A 25,524-nucleotide genomic window follows, 5' to 3' on the forward strand; every position below is an offset into this window, starting at 1 on the left:
GTATGTCTTCTTAAATAAGACTACTAGGCTATAAAGCATAGCCAAGCAACTGAAAAAACAACACAAAACAAGACTAATGCACTAAACTAAAGAGATAGATGTCATGCACCCTTCACTATCCATTAGTTAACATGCAAAATTAATGAAATATAAGGTGATATAATGCTCGGTGCCATCTTTGCGGAATTTGATGCAAGTGTCTAAAAGTGGGGGATAAAAAATGTTATAGGCAAAGACTTCAGACAGTAATTTGATGAAGCTTAATAGGGAGTGATGAGGTCTGTAGTCAGAGACCACCTCTTCATTTAGGATTAATAAACACAATTATGATTGGCACAGACTGCAGGGTAGCCGTTAACTTGCCAAGCTGAGCAGCTCTTAATAAATGCCGCAGATTTCATATGATATGCACAATAAATGAAAATATAGTGTAACAAGACTGAATGGACTGGAACCTTTACCTTCATAATAGATTTTAAAGCCGTGCGCGCTCACGGCGAAGTCACTGGTGAGTCTCAGGGAGAATACAGACCCAGTGCTTGTGACGGGAGGTGGAATTTGGAAACCCGTTAACCTAAAGAGAGCAAAGAGAGCAAATAAATAAGCATAAGTTAGAAAAGGAAGATCTTTTACACACATCACCTTATAACACATTTAGAAGTTTTTCAGCACTCAGTGTTTTCGTTTTGTGATTTTTGGGATACTGAAACACTGAAAACTGTATACACAGTATATATATTTACATATATATTTGACTAACTGGTCTCAGCATTATAATAATTAATTTAATAAAATATTTTTTTTTTCAGTGACACAAACTGATCTATACATAGATCTAACATACAAGGCAATAGGCTGATAATTAAAAAAAGCTCAGTGATTATGACAAAATGGATAAAATATAGAAAACCGTGTGAAACTAATTGGATATGGCAATGTTTAGCTAAATCTGAACCAGTCTTCTTAGAATGCTCATATTACTGCACATTATTTCTTGATGTGAAAGCACTAGGTTTCTTCCCTGCTTTATTTAAGCTTCAGAATAATCCCCAGTGCTCATGTGTGCATGCAAAGAAGTCATTTCATCAAACCACTCCTTGGGGGCATCCAGACATCACCAGCATTTTAAGCCACCAGCATGCTACAGAACATGTATTTAGAGGCACTGACGAAACACACACTCTGCATAAGGAAATCATTTAGCAGAGCTGCTGGTTATCTCCATTTAAAAAACTGATCAGGTCAGCAACATGTTAAGATGCGGAGAGGATTTTTAAAATATGTGTGTGTGTTTGCTCAAAAATGTGTGCGTCACATGGACAAAATTGATTTGGTTTATGGTAATGAACTCACAGTGAGACTGAAATCATTTATAAATGCCTTTGAATAATATCCTTAGGACACTGCCGTTTTGTTTTAATAATATTAACCTTTAAAATTGTCATAAACTTCAAAGATTGTTATAGAATAAATTAAACGGAACCCAGGTTGCTAAATCTTCAAATAAATCTTCATAACTTTAAATTCACACGTGACCCAATTGCTTCTTCACAAAGAATATATTTTTTTTCTTCAAATTTTTAGTACACATTATTAAAAAGGTGAAGTAACAAACTGTCAGGTATTGGTAAGGGAGGAACTCAGGTGCAGACAGGGATTCTCAACACAAAGGGTTTATTAAATACAAAAAGGGGAAAAACAAAACCCACGAGGGGGAAAACACGGAGCAAGGTAAGGACTAAATAACTAAAACAGGACTGGACTGACAAGATAAACAAGGACTCTAAATACTAACTATAAACAAACACTCACGGTAATACAAACACTTCTTAAGGAACAATCACAGAGTGGAACAATCACAATCACAGGTACAATGAACCGACGCAAGACAGAGCACACTAGGAGATCTAAATAGGGGGAACAATCAAGACACGACAGGTGGCACAGATGGGACAATCAAGACACGACTAGGTTAACAAGGGGGGCGGGGCAAGGGAACGAGACAACACAAGCACATGGCCCAAAGACAAGGCCATGCGCTTGTACACAAAACATGGGTCTGTCATGATCCTGCCTCAAGACTAGGAAAAATCAAGGACACGAGGGCAGAATCATGACAGAACCCCTCCCTTAAGGAGCGGCTTCCAGACGCTCCTCAAGGGAACATCAAACACGGGACACGACTGACATGACAGACTGGGACACAGACACAAACCAACAGGACATGACAAATAATAACAATGGCAAACATGAATACACAACGGCAGGGTTAGGGTGACAAATCAAAAAGAACAAACAGGGAAGGGGAGGGGGCGGGACCACAAAGTTCATGGGGGACAGACCAGGGCGGGTGGGGGGGGTAGGAATCTTAGGAGGACAGGACGAAGGCTGACGACGGGGGGTACGGGCAGGTCTGGGTGGTGAGGGGCGGGGAGGGGTCTCGGGACTACTGACGGGGGACATGACAGGAGCAGACAAGGGACGCGGGGCAACAACATCTACTGGACACGGGGCAACATCTACTGGACACGGGGGGACAACATCTACTGGACACGGGGGAACAACAGGACACGGGGGGACATCAACAGGACACGGGGCCACATCGGCAGGACAAGGGGCAACACTCACGGGACACGGGGAGACGACATCTACGGGACACGGGGAGACAACGGCAGGACACTCTGGATTTTTGGGGACAGGGTCTGGGGACAAGACAGGACTGACGGGGACTTCTAGAATCCGGACAAGACTAGACAAATAATCAGAAAAGGCTTTAGCCGCTAAGACAATGGGCATCTCCTTACGAGATGAGATACACTGAACTAAAGTCTTTGCTGCAGAGTCGGCCGCGGCACTCTCCTGCGCTCTCACGACTGCCGACTTGCATACTGCCCTCTTCTTTGCCGGCTCGGGCACGCCAGCGCTCACCACTGCTGGCTCGGACACGCTCACCGCTGCTGGCTCGGGCACGCCAGCTCTCACCGCTGCTGGCACGGGCACGCCAGCTCTCACCGCTGCTGGCACGGGCACGCCAGCTCTCACCGCTGCTGGCACGGGCACGCCAGCTCTCACCGCTGCTGGCACGGGCACGCTCACCGCTGCTGGGTCGGGCACGCTCTCCGCTGCTGGCACGGGAACGCCCACGCTCTCCGCTGCTGGCACGGGCACGCCAGCGCTCTCCGCTGCTGGCACGGGCACGCCAGCGCTCTCCGCTGCTGGCACGGGAGGAGACAGGGTCACAGGACCGGCAGGCCCCCTCTTCCTCCTCTTCCTCCTTGGGCGCGGTGCAGAGGCCACCGCTGGGTCAGAGGCGGGTTGGGGGAGTTTGGTCTCGGGCAGGGCAGTCTCGGACGCCGAAGACTCAGAAGTTGACTCCCATGAAAACCGTCTCCCTCGTTTCATGGGGAGACTGCTGGCTGAGGAGGGCACCTCAGGACTCTGGGAGGGGCTTGCCTGACCCCCCAGGGTTGCCACGGCCAGGACACGACCCTCCGGGATCGCCGGCAGCTGGGTAGGTGGGGACCTCTGGGGCTCCTCCTCTCGCCCGCTCACGCCGGAACGACCTCCCCTGGTCCCCCGGAACACCACAAGGCGAGAGCCCTCAAAACAATCTCGCTGGCTGGCTGATGCCATCCAGCATTGCCTCCTGTCTGCTGAGTTCCTTGGTGGTCGGTTCATTCTGTCAGGTATTGGTAAGGGAGGAACTCAGGTGCAGACAGGGATTCTCAACACAAAGGGTTTATTAAATACAAAAAGGGGAAAAACAAAACCCACGAGGGGGAAAACACGGAGCAAGGTAAGGACTAAATAACTAAAACAGGACTGGACTGACAAGATAAACAAGGACTCTAAATACTAACTATAAACAAACACTCACGGTAATACAAACACTTCTTAAGGAACAATCACAGAGTGGAACAATCACAATCACAGGTACAATGAACCGACGCAAGACAGAGCACACTAGGAGATCTAAATAGGGGGAACAATCAAGACACGACAGGTGGCACAGATGGGACAATCAAGACACGACTAGGTTAACAAGGGGGGCCGGGCAAGGGAACGAGACAACACAAGCACACGGCCCAAAGACAAGGCCATGCGCTTGTACACAAAACATGGGTCTGTCATGATCCTGCCTCAAGACTAGGAAAAATCAAGGACACGAGGGCAGAATCATGACAACAAACAGCACATGGTAAAATAAAGCATTTTACTTTTTCATTTCAGATTGAAATGGAATAAACCTTTTTTTCATAAACCTTTTTTCTGTGTACTGTAACACACACTGTTTATGTAGTGTAATAGCAAAAAAACAAAACAAAAAAACAAATTACTTTCTCAAATTTCCAAGTAGCATTGTTTAAATGAACAAGCTAGTTTAAATCCCTTTTTAATTAAGCCAAATGTGAAAAAAAAAAATAAAAAAAATAAAAAGTAGTAAAAAAAATATATATATATATATATATATATATATATATATATATATACACATACACATACACATATAGTATTCTGTATCTCCACCAAACTGCATCATGGGAAGTGAGGCATTAAATACTAAGTAAATCACCAACCTCTGCTCTCTTGGCAGAGTCTCAGTGAATAAAGCCAGCAGTCTACTATTGTCTGAATTATTGCATATATTACCAGATACTTTATCATTGTTCTGGCTGGACAAAGGACATGATTTGGATCTGTGAGGCTGGATGGCACAGGATCTACCTGCACTACCTTAATGTATGTGTATGAATTACACTATGGTGGACTTCACAGGATATTCTGTCATCCTAAATGGGACTCACGTCCAAAACATAGGGAGCGCATATGCTCAGTCTAAACTATGTTCTAGCTTGAAATCAAAGAGCACTGAAACATCAAAGTTTGATTATACTTAATATTACAGTACAATGTTATAAATATTCTGTTACAGTCTTGGGGGCGAGTTAAAGCATGCTTGCAAACTGCTTCTTGCATATTAGACCCCGGGACTGGATTTTATAGGTTGTTGGAGATCAGTGGTGCTTGAGTTCTTTAAAAGGAACAGCAACTCCGTTCAGGGTCCATCCACCCCCAAGGGCTTCGCTAACTGCTTTTTTCGACTACTGCGTGAGTTGGAACAAATCTATCTCCTCACTCTGCCTACAGCCAAAACAGTCGGGAGCCTCCACTCTCTGCTGCTCGTTAGATGATCTTCGGGGCTTAAATCGCTTGGACATTCTGCTTCTGGCCCGAGAACATACAGCAAACTCCACTGTCTTCAAGCTCCCAGCCACCAATCAGCTCACGCTACACACTTTAAAGGCACCATAGTGACAGCAGGGTCAAAAACCAGCCTGTAATACGAGTTAGGATTAAAAGGACGGTTTAACCGAAAACTGTCCAGAGAATGAAAGATTCCTGTGTAGGCAATAGTGTTCTAGCAACAAACCTCTGACCTCAAGTGTTTCATATAATGCTCAGAGGGAATACAGAAACGGCAAAGATCAGTACTGTTTGGATGGGATTTCAACATTTACAGAGAAGATTGGAAACTTAGTTGATTGTCTAAATATGGACATAATTAAGATCAAAGCTTATGATGCTAATGTATGGTATAAATTTATGTCAAAAATATTTCCAGTCGGCCTTTTGGATTAATTCCTGCTTTTAAGCTCACAGATTTGGTTTCAAATCATTGACTAACTTCTGTAAATACTTTAATTTCCTTACATCACTGCATTAAAACAATTACCATCCAGATAGAGCTTGTGAAGCACACATTTTCCTTGTCTAAATAGAGCTTTAACATCCAGCCTAAATGGAAAGGCATATGAAGTTTCCTTTAACTTTTCAAACGCTTTTTGACAACTGCACATATTTGTCTTGGAAGAACATTCACTACCCTAAATGATTCATAAACGTAATGCCTTTCTCTTTTTGAACGGAGAGGGCAGTCTATATTTCATTTTTATTTCTTATGTCAAATGACTGCTTCCAACATGGTAGAAAATGACGAAGATTCCATTTTACCATGATGAAAAAAACAAAACAAAAAAACACTTTGATCCACTGCTAGAAGAGCATGAAACATTTCTGTGAAGACACCATGACACCCCTGCCTCTAATGTTGCTTTATTCCTAATGTGCATTCCCCTCCTTTTAATCCAGTAATTACATTTTGCCAAATATGCTTATTCATACTAATACTAATTTATTTCTATGAAGAGATTTCTCTGTTTCTGTCTCTCTGTCAGTCTCTCTCCTTCTCTTTCTGTCTGTCTGTCTCGTTAAGCACTTAAAGAATGGTAAAGCTTTCTTACACAACCCGGGGAGGAATAAAGAAAAACTCAGCATTTTCATAGTGGTAGTGCAGTGGGGAATCGTGGGAAAATGAGGTGTCTTTACTGCTTAGGGTTTGATTGGATGGTTTGATCCGCTCAAGTAGCATATGTTTCATGGTATTTGTAATATACAGTCAGTTTGTGATAATATGAGCTGATAAAATCATGTTACCCTGTAAGTGAAAATTCATCTTTTCCAAGGTCTTTCCTTAATCAGAGTGCAATATTTTAAGTCATAGATTCAAGTCAATTGATTTTTTTCCTCATTAAACGTTTTTGAGTGTTACAGGATAATGTGATTCCACAGGGTTCCTCTGCTTATTTGATTGTTTTCATCTTGCCATGGTTACATGTGATTACATCTGAGAGAGTAACATGGACGAGAGTAAAGACGGATGGGTTTAATAAAGATATTTAAACATGGTTATAAGATCTTGTACATTGCTCTGGGACCACAACCACAAAACAAATGAACTTGATAAAGATGGAGATGTCAAGTCAATTAATTTATCTCACTGGAGAACTAGACACAGGTCAAATATCGAGGCCATTAATTGGTTTTGTGGATCTGCAGATAAACTGGACACCTTTGATGTCAGATGTGAGATTCTGAAAAGGGGGTAGAATATGCTGCATGTAGCATTACATTAATCTTCATCATTTTGAGACTTCTACAATGCTAAAATAATGGATACTGTGACACATTACAAAACTTACACAATGATTCCTGTGAGAGGAATCTCAAATAACCTACACAATAGTATGGCCTCAATTATATTTATAATTAATAATCATCCATTTCAAAAAGGCATTATTGATTTTTATGTTATTTATGTTTTCATTACTGATAAATGGCTGATTTTAAAATTTTATGGGATTTTGTCAAATGTAAAAATAAAACATCAGTTGTTTAAAATGTTACAATGCAATTAATTAATTTATAATGCATAATAAAGCATGAATGGTCAAATAAATAAATAAATAAATAAATAAAGTTGGGACTGCTGTTTAAGTGTGATGGTCCAAACAAACAAACAAACAAATCTTTAATTAACCTATGTGGTGTTCAAAAAATAACAACAATAACACACACTTGACATTCACTGTGAAATTCAAAATATAATAGCAAATTATGCTTGCTTTTGAGAAATCATAAGTACTGTATAGTTGGCACAACAAAGATTGACACAATTTTGTATGAATATACATATACAGTAGACCCACACACTGAAATGTGTCGGCAGCTTCCTTTACTATTCCAATGATGTGAGTCTATTTATATTACAAGGACATTATTTCCAAGAACATAATTAATATGCTAGCTATATGTAAAAAAAACATATGAAATATATATAATTTTGAACACCACATATGCAGCAATGGGAATAAAAAAAGAATCCTAGTGAGTTTTTGATGACTCACCATACATTTATTTTTACTTTTTGACAGTTTTTAGATCCTTTCATCTAGCACATTACTATTAAATCTAAATATTGGTAAAGGGGGCTTAGGGTTCAGGGAAGCTTTCAACAAAATGAAAACAGATGATATCATGGTTCCTCCAAAAAGATGTACTGTAATGCCTCTCATGGGGAAAAACAGTTCATAAATCTTAATTTGTCTAGATGGCTCTTGCAGATAGTCATTCATAACTTTGAGCTCACTTCTCTGAAAGGTATGTGTCATATTGGAAGGCAATGGACTTAGGTTGAGAATTTATGTAACTGCCACAATTGTGAAAGTCAATAAATGTAACATAGGACATTTCTTTGTAAGCAATTCTGTGTTTCTATAAATGAGAAAAACTCAAACTGACATCTGTATAAAATTACAAACCAGGATAACGAATTTGGCAAAAAAGTTTCCTCTTAAATCAGGGTATCTTCCGTCCATTCCAAATCCAAAAAAAAAAAAAAAACAGAAAATGAAAAGACTCAAGGATTCAAGTGAGAGAACATGGACAAGACAGTTGATCCGTGTACGTTTTGATCATTTAATTTCCTATTTAGAGTTCAATAACGAGAAATGGAAAAATGGCTTGTTTATTTAGTTTTCCATTTAGTTTAACAAACGGAAGATGTGTTTTTGGCTCGATTTCTCATTTTCCTGTTTGGGGTTTACAAATCGGTTTATGGCTTCAATATTTCATTCGCACTTGTGGGCGGAGCTGAAATGCTCCTTTCATCTGATTGGTCGAATCGCTCCGCCTTCAGCTCGGTCTTTTCATTCTACAGGCAGAATAAGAGTCAGTGCGAGTGCGGCACTGTAATGTCTGAAACCACCACTCACTGTTAATTAGCATGGCATGTACACATTAAAATTCATGTATTTATTTGTCATTCTCTAAAAGAAAAAAAAGGAACAGCTCCAAGAAACTGACTTGCCAGAAATACAGATCTGTCTAAACACCATAAAACCTTCACAAGTTCATCCACTGATAATGAATATCAGCACACCAATCATATTTTACTCAAATTTTCAGTGGTTAAAGGGAGCAATATGTAATATTAGCTCATTTCAATCCACTGACAATTATGTGAGCTCACACTTTTATCGGTTAGCCATGAATCCTTTTTAGTTTAAAATGTCCTCAAACAATTTGCAAAGTCCCCAAAGATCTATCATGGAAAAGTACAATAAGCCATTAGAGAATGAGTTTTACCATCACTAATGACAATGTCTCAGAATCTGAAAGTTACATCTATGAACTATTTCAACAGGAGTTACACCTAGTTCATGTCTGGCAACACTTTTAAAAAAGGTTTCATTTGTAAACATTAGTTAACTACATACCTTTCACGAATTGTAAAACTTTACAATATGATACAGTTACATACATTACATACATACATTGTATTATTATAACAATATTAAGTTGATGCCCTCAAGTAAGTTAACTCTCAATCCTTTATTTTAGTGGATCAGTTTCTTTTCCTTTAAAACGTGTGAAAATCAAGTTACAATGAACAAAGTTTAAATGCCTGAGCATATTTCTGAAAGTCTGCTGGGAAGAAATACTTCTTAAAACTTCAAGACATGTTCATTTTTAAAGTTTCAGTTCAAATTATAGAGCTTGAAAGGTTCTGCATAACAAGAATGACCCACACCAGTTAAGTTGTAGATTTTAACTTTCAAACAGTTTTCTATCAGTAGAGTAATTAAATGAGGACAAGACAAGCGTGTGGGTAAGCGATACCTCCAGAGATTCATTCCAAATATCTGTGACCACTCAGCAAATCAAACACTGTATCTCCTACACTTCGAAACAAATCGAAATAGTACAGTGTGCTATAGCACGCCCCAGCTGCTAATGCTGCAGCTCACTATCCCTGATTAAAACCCTTCTGTTCCTTCTATATCTGCCCAGCCAGACGTACCACTCACACAGGCATACTGCCTTATCAAAATCCACATTCCATCAGCACCATACTCACCCTCAGTGGGGGGAAATTGCCTGTATTCCACCTCAGCTCCCCCCGTACCCCACCCCAAAGCAATCTGCTGCCGAGGACAGTTCCAGTCTCCCACTCAAGCAGACCCTGCTATTTATATGGAACCTTCTGTTCACTAACATGGACATGGATGCACTTGTCTAGCTAATGAGCTCGGGATTCTATGAGGCAAACATTGTGTTGTACGACAGAAGAGTGGGTTTCGCCTCTGGCTAATAGAGATTTGTTTTGCTACCTTTTTTAGTTGTTAAAGAACATAATCTTTATGTATGCAAACACTAGTGTTGGGAATTCTTAATAATTATGGGAACAGTCTACTTAAAAATGGCCCTCATGTCATTCCAAATTACCATTTTTGACTTTGGATGTGTACATGAACTAACTGAGAGTTGAGATGAAGATTTTGGTTTGTTCCTCACACAAAGTTAACATATGGCCCAAGAAGGTTACACTTTATTTTGATGGTGTCCTTTAGACAAGCGTTAGCAGATAGTCTACTGATACTCTATTGACTGTTAATTGACATGAAGTTGCAAATTTGTAGTCAACAGATTGTCTAAAAAGGATAATATGATCATATGATGCGATAAAAAAAAAAAAAAAAAATCTTTAAAGTGTTACAAGCTCTTGGTGCATAAAGAAGATCTGTAAAGTAGCAAAAACTAAAGTCTCAAAATCTATAGAGGTAAACTTTATAAAAGTTAAGCCCTCCTTAAACGTTTTAACAGGCTTCCACATGACTACGTCATGATGTGGGAAGATTTGCATGACATCACCCAAATGTTCACGCAAAGAAAGAAGGGGTACCTTTTATTCCAGTGACGATTCAAACGTGAGTTTTGAGCAGTGTAGAGTAGCGTTTGTCGTTTCTTCGATCACAAATGCAGACATGGTTATGTGTTTATGCAGCGCGATACGCAACACAATGTGTAAAAAGACAGTATAAGTCATTAGAATCAGTAATTATGTTCCCACTGGATGCCACAAATGGCTCGTGCGTAATGGGTTTTATTGTTTTTGTCTGGTCATACCAGGACACGGCATCACAGTATGCAAGGGACATAACATTTCTGTCACATGCTTGAGGCATTCGGGCCAATCACAATGCACTGGATAGCTGGCCAATCAGAAGAAACCTCACTTTTCAGACCAATGAGCTTTGTAAAAAACTATGTGTTTCAGAAAGACAGGGCACAGAGGACAAACAATAATGTACAGTACTTGGAAAACAATGTGGTTTTTTTTTTTTTTTTTTTTTTACCTCAAATGAAAAAATATTTTTAGCAACATCATATGACCCCTTTAAAATAAAGTGGTACCTTTCAGGAGACTTAGTCTATAGTATATGATTCGTTTGAACTACTTTTAAGGGGGTTTTTCCCTTAAGAAAAGCCATCACTACCGCAAGAGCTATATTTAACAAATGTATGGGCTCAAATGACAAACTCAATCAATAGAAATGAATAAATCATTAGAAAAACAATCAATAAATCAAAAATTTTTAATCTAAAAAAAAAAATTAAATAATATTTGATTTTATATTTGATTTATCCCTGTAATGTTGCTTTTAAACAATGTATATTGTATAAAGTGCTATATAAATAAAGGTGACCTGACTTTAAATAAAAATGAAGATAAGCAAGTTGAAAATGCAATACAATACGATGTAGAAATAAATAATGTTTTTCAACCACTTCATAATCACAAATACTTTTTCTATTTCATTATTTCTATTTATTTAACTGATAAAGATTGACGTATTTAAAGCTACAGTATTTTCAATTTGCTGTTTTGCAAGCTTATTAACTAATTAATTATTTTTGATTATCATTTTCTCAGTAATTATTTGAGCCCTCATTTAACAATTCTTCTTCTTCAAATTCTTAAAATTATTTTTTGAACTATTCCTTTAAATGCAGGTAATACATTTATACAAATAGTTTATATTATAAATAAATTTATACATAATAAAAATTATGAGTTAAGTGCCTTCAAAATGTATTTTAAAAAAATGTTGAGAAAAAAATATACATATTTGCAGAATAACTTCTATTACAGACCCCTTCAAAACATTGTGATGTTTGATCTCACTGTATTTTTGGCTTTGTATTAGTTCATCTTTGTTAAGTGGAGAGACCTGTCTACTCCCACTCAGTATGACTGACTTGATCTAGAATCAGATTACAGGCAATCAAGCAGGGGAAGTTTTGATAACAAAGGCGACCTACGGTGCGGCTGAGAGGGAGGACATCACATGTCATATGCTGTGTGGAGTCATGGAAATAATTCAGACTGTTGAATAGCACTGTCACCATCGCTTTCATAGTGGTCCACAAAAACACAACTCAGTCACGATTTGATAATCTGCAGAAGCAATCTGTGAGGGACAGCCAGACTATTCTATCTATTTATTCACTGGTCAGCAAGCGACAACCTATTCACTAAGCACTATATTCTACCAAGTAGCTCTCATTTGGTTAATTCACTCTCAATCTATTTTCTTAACTGACTTTAGCTGGTACCTGATTTATGAATCTGGCCAGGATGAGAAGAGAGGCCACAGTTCCACATGCTGCTCTGTCATCTGGGTAAAGGTTAAAACAGGCCACGGGACCATCAGCCCTCTAGAAATGTGCTAACATGCCGTTCATTACAGCTGGCCTAGCTAGAAAGTCCATATGTCGGCAGACCTAGAGCATCATTGCAGTGACCTACAAGGTCTGTGGGACCCACAAGCTATTGCACATGGTCTCAGTCCCTACTGCACAATCATACAATAATTAATAACAGATATACTTTATGATAACAAATAAAATAATCAGGATCTGAGATAAAACTTGATGCAAATAAGGTAGAGATCTCAATGCAAAATACACAGTGAGTCAGATATTAGCACAAATGAAGTGTCTGAATGATGTAAAATCCAATAGTAGCACTGACATTTATTATCAGGGCAAGATATTATTTTCTGTCACAAGCAATGGTGTCTTTTCACAATTTGTTAATGCATGGTTCTGCTCATTAACAGTTTGAAGACATAGAACATTTTCATTCTTCATTCTCTTCTAAAAATGTAATAAAAATAAAACTGTAATGGGGTAATTTTTCTCTGAAAAAGAAACAGGTGAGAGTACAAGTCAGAGATATAGTAATAATACAGTATCTACTTCGATCAGAGACTACCATATATAATATCAGCCTTACATTATGCAGGTATTTCATATACTGTACATGAATCATTTTGTACTTTCATTTTCTGTGTTTGTATATATGTGATAAATATTAACTTCTTTAATTGATTTTTGAATTCTTAGCCTAGTAAATTGCCAAATAGTTACACTTTTCAGATAAATAATACTAAGATGAATGCTTGTTTAAAGGGTTAATTCACCAAAAAAAATCAAATTAGCTCATAAACTACTTACCCTCAAGGCATCCTAGGTGTATATGTATATCTTCTTTCAGACAAATCCAGTCAGAGTTATATTAGAAAATGTCTTTGACCTTTAAAGCTGTTTAATGGCACTTAGCTGGTGTTGCAGTGCATTAGTCCAAAAGAAGTTAAATAAAAAGCACTGAACTATAATTTAAGTGTCTAACACGGCTTTTTTAATATAGCTCTGATTGGATTTGTCTTAAAGAAGAAAGTCTCATACACCTAGGATGACTTGAGGGTGAGTAATTTATTGTCTAATTATGATTTTTGGATGAACTAACCCTTTAAGGATGTTATTATTGTGCACAGAAGGAGAACAAAGAACTTTATTATTTAAGTCAGAATTAACAGTGATTTGGTGCCAATCCTTAAAGCAAAGATGAAATATTGCATCAAGAGAAGAATTTGAGATTTCTGGTTTGTATAAAGCTTTAAGGTTATTCACAGGAACACTGACAAGATCTTCATATGTCATTTACACTCAGTTCCGGATCAAACTGTCTTTCACTGATCTCTCGCAGCACGTGCAGAAGAAAGGGCATTTAAATAAACAACCCAAGCCCAAGAAATAGATGTTTGCTCCTATTAAACACAGTAACGTCAATTGAGAGAATACAAGCATGATTATTACTTCCAATTGTAATAACATTAAAGAGCCAGTAAGATGAAAATTCTAAGCTTCTTATCACTGTTTATAAGTCCTGTACATTAGATTTAAATCCATCCAAGGTTAAAAAACATTGTTATTTTGTCAAAATATCATTTTAAAATTACCTCAATTCTCAGAGATCCCCAAACGGTTCGCGCGAAGCTGTTCAAAAGATTCAGTTTCCTTAAACCCCACCTTTCGGTAGCATACTGTGTTCTGATTGGTCAACTAACATAGTCAGGTTTGATTGGTTGTTCTGCACACACCTCCACGGTAAACTATGCGTTAGCATCTGTTTGGGGTGAATTATGTCTTATTCCTCTCATCGCGAAACAAACAGTAAAATAAAAAACTTGAACAGTCTCGCTGCTTTTTCTTCTGTGTGGGTGTATAGAGCTCGGGCGTAGACGTCATGGAATGGTGCATTGTGGGTAACGGCGGCCATTTTAGAGGCATCGCAAAGCAGGTTTGTAATAAGATAATAGCCAGTCTCCAGAAAAAGTTATAGAACGTGACAAAAAAAGTTGCCTATACCTATACGGACAAACTTAATAATGAAGCCAAACAACGCTAGTTAAAAAAAAGAGGTTGTAGACGGAATCGATCCCTATGAACACATGAAAGTTTACCAAGCCTCAGTTTCCCTGATAATTTCTCCTACCGGGTCTGTGGAGTGAGCGCTCAGCGCTTACACCTCCGATCAATTTAAAAATGTCACTTTCACTTTTTAAAAAGTCACTGGAGGCTCACCTGCAGATCACAAATGGATCTGCAAATTAAACGTGGAGAAAACAATCTTTCTCACTAAGGAAATGTTAACATTAACCAAGCATCAGTGGTGACACATACACACACACTTATCAGATTCTGCGAGCTATGAAGCTTGTCTATGCGGGTTTGTTACACTTCAGGAGTAATTACTCACCTATCATACTTGCAAAAATCCACAGTTTTCCTCCGGTAGTTCTGTAATCCGGTATAATATTGACGAACATTCACCTCAGACACAACAAGAAAACAAGACGCTTAACTTCCTATTTTGAAGTTCGTTCCAGTTTTTTTTTTTTTTTTTTTTAAACAAGTTGTTCAAATTTGTTAAATACAGTCAGCACAAAAATATCAAAAAGCAAATTAAGTTCAGGATTGGGTCAAAATAAAATGTTTAAACAAAAAATACAGACACTAAACTGACTCCCTTACTGGCCAAAAACTAGAGAAAGCGTAATGTGTTTGTGTCTGAGTTTGTGTGTGTGTATGTGAGAGAGAGAGAGAGAGAGAGAGACCATACACAACATGTCTCACCATAACTATGTATTATAATATTATCGAAGGTGATGGTTTCCCTCCGTACAGCGGCGACCCAAGCCATTCGATGCCTCTTGGTGATTTCAGACACCTTGTGTTTTTTTTCCAAGTAGGAAAATGTTGAAAATTAATATGATTCACGAGGCATTTGCCCTGTCGATCATGAAACCGATTACAGCAGTTCACAATACAGCAATACTGAACCATTTCCCAAAAAATAATCAAAATTAATGACCAAATGACCAACTTTACCTAATGCCTACTATACAGTACATCTACTTCTGTACCGCGACTCCCACAATGCATTGCGACGTGACGCAACGATCCCGACCTCTATTCAAGCCGCGCGCTTCAGTTTGAATCTGAATGGCGCGTTCAGAGCGGGGGCGTGGTCACATTGGATGTAACGAAGGGAGACATGAAAAACAGACATCGCGTTGTTTTCATATGGATTACTTTATCACAGAATACCTGTTTTTGGCAGCACTTGTTTAGTTTTAAAGTAGACATGTCAAGCTTTCTATAGATATCTCTCTCATGTCTCTTCCTTGAGTATTCACTGAGTTACAGTTTATTTTAATGACGTGTTTGTACATGACGATCAACGCAGAGAAAGGCTGCAGACAGCACACATACTGATAAGACGCTCGGGAGAAAACAGACATAACTTCATAATCATACTTCGCGTTGTGATTCGGAGATGCTCGTTGTTCTAAATAAAGTTGGTAATGAACCATCTTTTATGGCCAAACGCTTTGAAAATCCCGCTGTACTCACCGAGACTAGAAAAGCAGTCATCAGTGAAATGTTGTGAATACAACAAAAGTGATTTGTTGTACTGCTCTGGTATTGTGGTGAAAATGAATTTTAGCCATTGGTTCTTCTGATCTTCATTCTTTGTCAGTGAAAATAAAACAAACGGTCTCCTCGACATGATGCTATCACACCAGAGCATCTGTGTGGGGGGGTGGGGCAGGTCATAGTTCCGTTTCTCCCAACACGGTAGGCGGACATTATTATGCAAAGTGCTCCTAGTGACGTACATAGAGATGGGCAAAATATTTGAAATCTATAACTACTCGTTTCAACGATTCAGAGTCGACTCCTTACTTTAGAAGCCAATAACTTTATAAATCGTGTACTTTTTGGTTGAATTATTTGCACATTGTTTACACAGATGGACAGCTACATCATACACTGTAATACAGGTAATTTTTGATTTCCCATCTGTGTGGCTCTTTAAACATAGTGCAGCTCTCAGCTCTAAATATGCTCTGAACATATAGGAATAATATTCCCAAGAGTGTTGCAACGTTCAGCTACCCAAACCACCATGTGCTCCTGACTGTGATTGTGACCAATTAAGTTCAGATAAAGAAACTCTGCTAGATCCTCTGCTGAACATTTTACATCTAATCTATATTCTGATGATATTGACAGTGTTGTCTTACATCAATTGTTTTGACACACTTATTGCTAAACACATACACTGGGTTCTAAACACATTCATTTTTTAATACTTTAATCAATTTTACATAATTTATATTTTCAACATATTTCTACTGTCTCTCTTTTCTTTTTGTATATGTATACACACACACACATACACACACACACACACACACACCAATTCTACATTTAAATACATTTATTATTATTATTATTGAATCAATATAAATCACATTAAACCACAGATTACAAAATTATATTTCCCTTGCATTCAACTTCCAAAAGTGCATTCAACTTTGCCATGTTGCATTCATTTAGTTGACTAGTGCTATAAGCTGAAAAACCAAACCATTAATGGTATTAATAAAAACCCTTTACAAGCTACGCAATATCGTGTTCATAATCGATTGTGACTCATCTGCGATTATGAACGTGATATTGCAGTTAACTTGTCAGTGATGCACGTCTCTGTGTATTAAATGCCCCTCCATCTGAAAGCACGCTGTTGACATTTATCACAGAACCGGCTTTACTGACGAGATGCGCGTGACAATCACATGCGATTTCTCGTGCAGCCCTAAGTTTGTTTGTTGATCACAAAGTACAAGGTAGATGACGAAGACTCCCTAGAGACTGTGGAATAGTGGGCTGTGATTGGTTGACACCGTTTACAGTGCATGGAATGTTGCACTGCAATTGGTTGAGCTGATATATTGTGTTCTGCTGAGAAAGGAGACTGGTGTTTGTCGCGGTTTGGAAAAAAAAGGGAGAAAACATGACCTAATAACTTGCTAGATATCATATTTTGTGTCAAATTAAAAATTTACTTTTCAGTACCGACCAGATACTATACTGATTTTGGGGCTTGGAGGAACTACTCAGATATGACATTTTCAGGTTTGTATTTATTTATTTATTTTTACTTTATTATTATGTATTTATTTATGTATTGTATTTTATTATTTATTTACAAACCTTATGGCTACAGGTGTACCAAATCTTTTAGCATTATGAGAAAAAATATGTCTGTTTGCCAAATGCAGTTTCTTTTTTTGATCAGTACAGGGTCTGTTTCATCTAATGCATGATAAGTGAGAAATCTGAGATTTTAGGGGGAGGAAAGTCCATTAGCTCAAAATATATTCAAATTGTGCAATTAGCTTTGTTCCATGGATATAAAGGGTCAGTGTGGTTCCAGCACTTGGACTTATTTTTCTTCGTTATCTGTAAGATATTAACCTCTTGTTTCAATCTTTCTCTCCAGATCTCTTTCTCATCACGTCCTCTCCCTTTCTCCTTCCAAATATTCCATTGCATCCACATGTATAATGAGCCAAAAGCCCCCACAGCTGTGGCACTTCAAAGACCCTGGTAAAATATTGATTATAGATATTAAAATGATCTGATTTCCCCTCACAGGCAATTTGTTTCACAGCTCTGACCACAAACACTTTCCAGTCACAAACCCTGCAATGCCTCATAATGCAATAGATAGATTTTTCTTAGGAAAACTGTTTATCTACTTTGAAAAGGCTGTTCCCTTCTTCACCTGGAGCTGTGTACTAGTGGCAGCATAATGATACACAAATTAAACAATTCATTAAATGAATAAATGTATTATAAAAATGTAAATGGCAGCGTAGAATTTTGAGTCATACCACTTGCTAATATAAAATCTAAATTAAATGTATTCTGTAAAATGACAAACAAACATGCGACAACCTGCCCTGACCTGATGAAAAAAAGCTATATTCAAGCTGCGGTAGGTAACTTTTGACGTTCTAGCGGTTAATAAACAGAACTGCTTGCATCTTGCGGAAGAACATCGTAGCCGGAACTGTTTATGTCTATGAAGAATCACAAAGATACTGGGTTACTCCGACGCGGTCTCCCCGAAGCAATCTAAAATAGTCCGAATATAAACTCTTATTATAGGTGCATCCTAGTGATTCAGGACAAGCCAAAAACACGGTTTGGAAAATGGATTCATGGTGTACTCGCTTATTATATAAATTTTTCTACATTTTGAACACAAACAAAGTTACGGACCGCAGCTCTGATTGGTTGTTTCTTAACGGGAGCGGTCTGTAACTGCAAATGGCAATAGGACCACTGGGAGGAGCCAGAGGAGCTTGATTTTTTCACAGATTATCTGTCTCATATTCTACTGTTAGGACATAATGACAGGTTTAACAAATATGTAAAAAATATATTTTTACAAAAGTTACCTACTGCAGCTTTAAATGTCTATATTTATAAAAATATTGAATTAAATAAATAATTATTATACAATACCATTGAAAAATTTGGAGTGATATTTTTGTGATTTCTTTTTTGGAAGAAGTATTTTATACAATAAAAAACAATATTGTGTAATATTCTTACAATTTACAGTAAAATAACTGTTTCCGATTGTAATATTTTTTAAATTAAATGTATTCCTGTGACGCATGAAAAATTTATTTCGTGCTTCTTCATCTTTTTTTTTCTTTTTTTTAACAATGCTTTATTTTTCAAGATTCTTTGATGAATAACAAACTGAAGAAAAGCATTTATTTGATATAGAATGTTTCTCTTTACTCTGAATTTTGTATTAACCTCTTAAAACCATTTTTTTTAAAAACAGTAGTATACAGTTACAGTCATGGCCAAAAATATTTGCAGCCTTGGTAAATATGGTCAAAAAAGGTTGTGAAAATTGATCTGCATTGTTAATACTTTTGATCTTTTATTTAAAAATGAAAAAAAAAAATATCCTTTCATTGGATAATAAGACTTTAAAATGGGGGGAAATATCATTATGAAATAAAGGTTTTTCTCAAATACTCGTTGGACACAATTATTGGCATCCCTAGAAATTCTTATGAGTAAAATATCTCTGAACTATATTCCCATTCATATTCACAATTTTGAGCACTCCAGCGTGATTATAAACCTTATAGTTACCGAGATGCCTTGGTCTTTCCTATGCATTTTGTTATATTCAAGTAGACACAGGTGCTCCAGAATCATGTAAATGCTGTTTGGCATTCAGACTGTAATTGAAACCCACTGAATTTGCTGCCATCTGCCCGGACGGCCTTTTCAGAGGTTTTTTTTCCCTCAGGGTAAGGGCACTTGGGACGACAGGGTGGAGGGAAATAGAAGCTAAAATAATCATTCTATCACTCTCTTGGTAAGGATTGGCATTTGGCCGATGTGATGAACATTAATAAGAGCACTGCTAAATATTTAATGCCACTGCCATTCTGCTCTAATGTGCGCCTGACTGCACTCATTTGCTGGAAATGTGAGAAATTTATCAAACCATGCTGGGCATGCCTACATAGTCATTTGTTTTCTGGACTATTCTAGGCAGGAATAATCTGGACTGCAGTCTGACCCTTATGACAGCCTGGATGCTGCAGAGTTGAAACATGTTCATTCATATGTACATAAAGTATCTGTCCTTGCATGACGTACAATTATGATTGTGTGCATGTGGAGGGTTGTATGCTTTGTATACATCAGCTTATGATTCATATTATGTTTACATTTTCATTCTGATTTTCATAACTCTCACTTCCATAATAACTTGATGACATGGGCATAGATATTTTTATTTGAATTAACATCAAGATTTAAGGTTAAAATCCATACTTTATATATATATATATATATATATGGTATATAAGATGGTAAGGTAAGGTAAGAATGTAATATATATATATATATATATATATATATATATATATATATATATATATACATTTTTAGCCTCTTTAATCTTGTTTTAATTGTCCTAAACACACACATACACGTTTAATTAGCTAAATGGTGACATTTAAATACAAATGTAAAATACAAAACAAAAAAAGGAGTATAGCACGATTAAATGTAGTCAACTGGCCAGACATGTCAACTTTCCATTGAAAGTGGAACTTTTAAACTGAATTTATCTGCTAATAAATATAAAAACACACTTTGTGAGTGTCAACACAATAGCTCATTATGATTCACATCATTAAGATGCTAATTTCCTAACTGAGTACAAATATGAAAATGCCACTGTCATTTGCATTTAATCTGGAAAATGTATATAGTATTTGTTTGCAATCTAAAAGGGAGCAGGAGGGGGAAAATCATTTATGTGCCCTTTTATTTTTTATAAAACAGGTTACGTTTTCAGGCTTGGTCATGCGGAAGACTGAATTAGCCAAGACAATGTGCTGAACTAATTAATCTGAGCAATCTCTCATCAACTATTTACCTCAGCATACTCCCAGTAGCCTATTCAATGAACCCTGGGAGTCAGCCAGTTGTGGCACCTGGAGGATGATATTTGGAGCAATGCTATCTCTGTGGCACAGAGAGCGTTTTACAAGACCTACAGAACAGCAGCACTGAAACTGATGAAGGGTATCCGTATCTGCTGCGCAAGTCCCTGCTGAGAGGATACAGAGGGGTCTGAATTTAAAAACCTAATGGTGGAGGGATTTGTTCAGTCAGTCTCATGCTGCACTCTTCCTATGTCTTGTCAAGACACTATAGGCAACAGCACAGATTTTTTTTTTCTCATTCACTGTGCCAGAAATCTCCACTTCATCATCACTTAAATGCACCAAACCTTACTCAGTTTTATTCCCATCTATATTCTAGAGGTCTTTAATGAGGAGTTTGTTAAAGGAATGGAAAATTTCCTGAAAATGTTTTCACCCTTGGTGCCATCCGAGATGTAGATGTGTTCTTCATCGAAAAATATTTGGAGAAATTTAGCAAAGCATCCCTTGCTCATCAATGGATCCTCTGCAGTGAATGGGTGCCGTCAGAATGAGAATTCAAACAGCTAATAAAAACATTCAAACTAATCTATGTTGACTCCAGTTAATCAATGTCTTGAGAAGCAAAAAGCTTTGTGCTTGTAATAAACAAATCTATCAAGACGTTTTTAACCTCAAACTTATCTAAGGGTTAAATTATTGCTCTTGCTAAAAAATAAGTCCCCTATTTAAAATATTGTTTTCTCCCGAGAGAAAGTCATCTCATCTTAATCAGAAGAGAAATATGCACAAATCATGCACTGTTTACAAGCAAATTCAGTACAAAACAGTTATTAATGTGACAAAATTAATGACATGAATGTAATAAAAATAATTAATGTGATATTTTTGCATTTTGTTCGCATTTTCCCGTCCAGCGCCACGTCGTTTAATTAAATACAACAGAGGTGTGTTCAGGCACATTGCTGGCAAACTGCTATTTTAAGGAGCTGAAAAGGAGCGCAATATTTTTTTGTTATTTTAAAGAGCGCGTTGGTAGAAAGTGCGCCTCTGGGCAGGTCCACGGGGCGCGTTGACTTTGCACACAGGGATGCGCATCACATATACATGGCAAATATTAAAAACAAAAGGATTACAGTGTAAAATAATATAAAATGTAATGATGGATGGACATTGTGTATTAGAATTAGGCTGCCTATTTGCAATTCAGCCTATTACTAGTTATAATGATGAATGAAATTGGCTAATTAAGCCAAAACACACACATATAATTTACTGACTCATCGCGCAGAGCTTTGGTGAATTCCTGCCTGTCCCGTAGATGATCTGCTCGCGCGCTTTAACTTTAGCGCACAAGCAGATAGGTTTCTTCGCTTGAGAATTGTTCAGCTTTTCCGCCCACAAATTCCGCCATGTAAATAGCGATCCGCCATGGCTCGAGCGCATTTCGCTCTTAAATGGAATGGGAGATGACTCTCTAGTTGATTTATTGAACGTTACGCCATTACTCATTAAGAGAATAGGGCAACTCATTCCAAAAATGTGCCCAGGCGCACGGACTGTTTTTCCGTCGTTAAAATAGCGAAAGTGGATTTGGACAAGCCCTGAGTGCACCTGCGCCGTGCGCTTTACACTTTGCGTTTAGATGGTTAAAATAAGGCCCAATATTTCAGTAAACCTGAAATACAAAAAAAAAAAAACTACTGCTGCAACTACTGCAACTTTAAAATACGCTTTAAGACCCCAGCTGATTGGGCAACATTCTGGTAAACATCTAGTTTTGTTCTTGTCACATTTAACTGACTCAAATAAATTCCTACTGACTTTATGAACTTTGTAAAGTGACCACCGTGCTCTACCCTTGCACTAAATCAGCCAACCAAAATGAGAACCATCAAAGGTGTTAAACCTAGGCTCTTTCCTCACAGATCCTGAGACAGCCTATTTGAGCCAAAGCCCTTTGTCTTACTGGGAAGCTCAGATGCCTGATCACAAAGAATGCTTTCTTCCTTCTCTTGGTGGCCTCTCCCACCCCCTTACATGCGGCAACTGCACCAAAGGACGAACCATTCGCCTGCAGAATAAATAAAGAGAGAAACAGGAGAAAAAAAGACTTGGCATGGAGTCAGCTGGGTGGGGAGAAAGATAAGAGAGACAAAAATTTGCAAGGGCGTCGGAAGGAAAAGCCCTCTTGCCTCCTCATACAGATAGAGTCGGCTGCTAGGTTGCCTTGGTTATGAAAAGAAAGAAATAAAGATGACTGAATTTCTGAATGAAGACATGCTTCTGTCTCTCTGACATCTTACTGATGTCTCTTCTCTCACTTTTACAAACTTCCATGGCCTTTGTTAATCTTTTATGCAATACATGATGAATGACAGCAGACTATATTTGTCGATAGCATGACAGTAGGTCAGCTGCTTTAAAAAATAGCATAGCTTCGCCAGAAAAGTTACTTTTTCAAAAAATGGGGTAGGTCAGTCTAAAATGCTGTCACACATAGTATTGTACATAAAGCTCTACAGCTGAGCTAAGTGAGAAAATAATCAAACATGGTTTCCAATACAGCCCTCTTTCTCTCTCATGTGTGGTGTTGGGAAACCCCAATCAATTATGTAAATCAGTTCTTTGGGTTCAAATAAATGATTCACTGATTCACTTAATAACCAGCTAAATGCTAGTTTTTGAATATTAAGAAATATAAATTATTTTCATTGGAAAGTTATAATGTGATATATGTTATAATGTGACATATGAATGTAATATTATTAATAATTATATTGCACGCACACTGTTTTTTTTTTCCAAATAAATACTGCTTTTTATTTATATTCATTAAATAATTCAGAAAAAAAATAATCAAATGCTTCCAATAAATTAATGTTTTCAACACTGATAATAATAATAATAATCAATATTTGAACACCAAATCAGCATATTAGAACTATTCATCAATTGCAAATGTTTATAAATGTTTAACTAATTGATAATAACTTTATTAACAATCATCTCTTACAAAAATTTGCCCCGAAAGACCTGAATTTACCCTATTCACATATCTTTACTAATTATTTATTAATCATTTGTTCATGTTTTTGCCGTAGCGAATCTAGTTTAAACTATTCGTTGTTTGTAAATGTTTATAAACAATTAATAATCATTTAGTATCTTTATGATTATTGGACTTTTAGGTAATTTAACAAGGTTTGTGTAAAGGGTGGCTGGTTAAGTTTAGCTAAATGTTTGCTAAAGAAATAACAGGTTGTACCTTTGGTGCAAAAAAAAAAGTTTGTATTGCCTGAACACTCACATTACTATACTACTCTTCAGTATATCATTAGACAGGATATTTCTTGAATCACAAATAAACAGGGCAAAAAAAACAAAACAAGTTTTAAACACGGTTGACCCTTTAACCAACCCTTAAACCTACCCATACAACCAAACCTGTCCCTAAACTTACCCATATTACAGGCAAAAGTGCTGTGCATTAACACAAGCTTTTCATTGTTTTATAACATCTGTTAAAATCATTTGTAGATTATTAATAAGTGCTTGATTATATGGAATTGAAAGTTTAATGACATTTGTAACTTACATTAATAATGATTTATTTGAACATTATCTAATGTTTAATAAGTTTATTAGCAAACATTAACAAGCACATTATCTCAGTTTTCTAACTCTCTGAACATTATATTAAAGGGGTGTTATTATGCTTTTTCACTTTTTCAACTTTAGTTAGTCTGTAATGTTGCTGTTTGAGCATAAAAAAATATCTGCAAAGTTACAAAGCTCAAACTCCAATTCAAAAGGAGATATTTTATGAACTAATGATCGATTAAGCATTACATAAAGTTTGTTAATGATTTATATAGTTACTATAAAGTGTCAACTAATAAAACAATGAAATTTTCATGACAGACAAGCATTTAAAGCTTGGTTACATTAGATCTTTCTGAATATTGGTAATCTATTAATAATAACAATTATTATTTCGTTTATTCATTTTTTTTTTTTTTTGCAATAGTTGTTAAAATTTGCATTCAGGTGTGTGTGTGTGTGTGTGTGTGTGTGTGTGTGTGTGTGTGTGTATGCAAGACCACCGCTAGTACTGTACTATATGGCTCCTGCCAGAAAGTTTAATTTGGAGAGTCTCTATTTCTTTCTACAAAAAAAATCCTATAGGTCAAATCAAAGCCTAGTTTAATTGAATCCTTGTATTTCTGTCCTATGCGTAATGAACTGACTAGCAGACCATGGCAAAAACCTTGTTCTTTCTGGTAATGAAAAAAGATCCAAAGTTTCATGACAGCAGTATGGGCCCAATGCTCGCATCACTCCGAGGAACAGAGAGATAAAGAGAGATGAGGACAAAAACGTGGCTAGCGTGTCAGCCATTTGTCAAGAATGTTGACATAGCAGCACCTGTGTTAATCTCAAATCATATTCGGGTCAAGTATTTCACAGTTATATCACGTAAATCACAGATTTTATGATATCAAATGTACACAGGACATCATGCTGAAGGGCCATCTCTACATTTTTCTCATTTTCCATGGGAAACTAAAGCATTACGGGGAACTGCGGAACTCATTCATCTTTGCTTAAGAGACCAACATTGCCGAGACGGGGAAAATTACTTTGCTCT

At 37.2% G+C, this 25,524-nt stretch overlaps 1 protein-coding gene across 1 annotated transcript in view; it reads right to left on the bottom strand.

The window, feature by feature from the left end:
* LOC113075593 (CUB and sushi domain-containing protein 3-like) overlaps positions 1 to 25,524 on the bottom strand; it is a gene marked incomplete at its 3' end in the record, with an annotated part of 82,979 nt that overhangs the window by 32,384 nt on the left and 25,071 nt on the right. The window contains exon 3 of the mRNA XM_026248271.1: positions 462 to 574. Within this exon, the coding sequence (XP_026104056.1) occupies positions 462 to 574 (113 nt within the window). The remainder of the gene's footprint in view (positions 1 to 461; positions 575 to 25,524) is intronic.

This window comes from Carassius auratus, unplaced genomic scaffold (assembly GCF_003368295.1).
Source record: "Carassius auratus strain Wakin unplaced genomic scaffold, ASM336829v1 scaf_tig00017217, whole genome shotgun sequence".
Classification (NCBI taxonomy): Eukaryota; Metazoa; Chordata; class Actinopteri; order Cypriniformes; family Cyprinidae; genus Carassius; species Carassius auratus.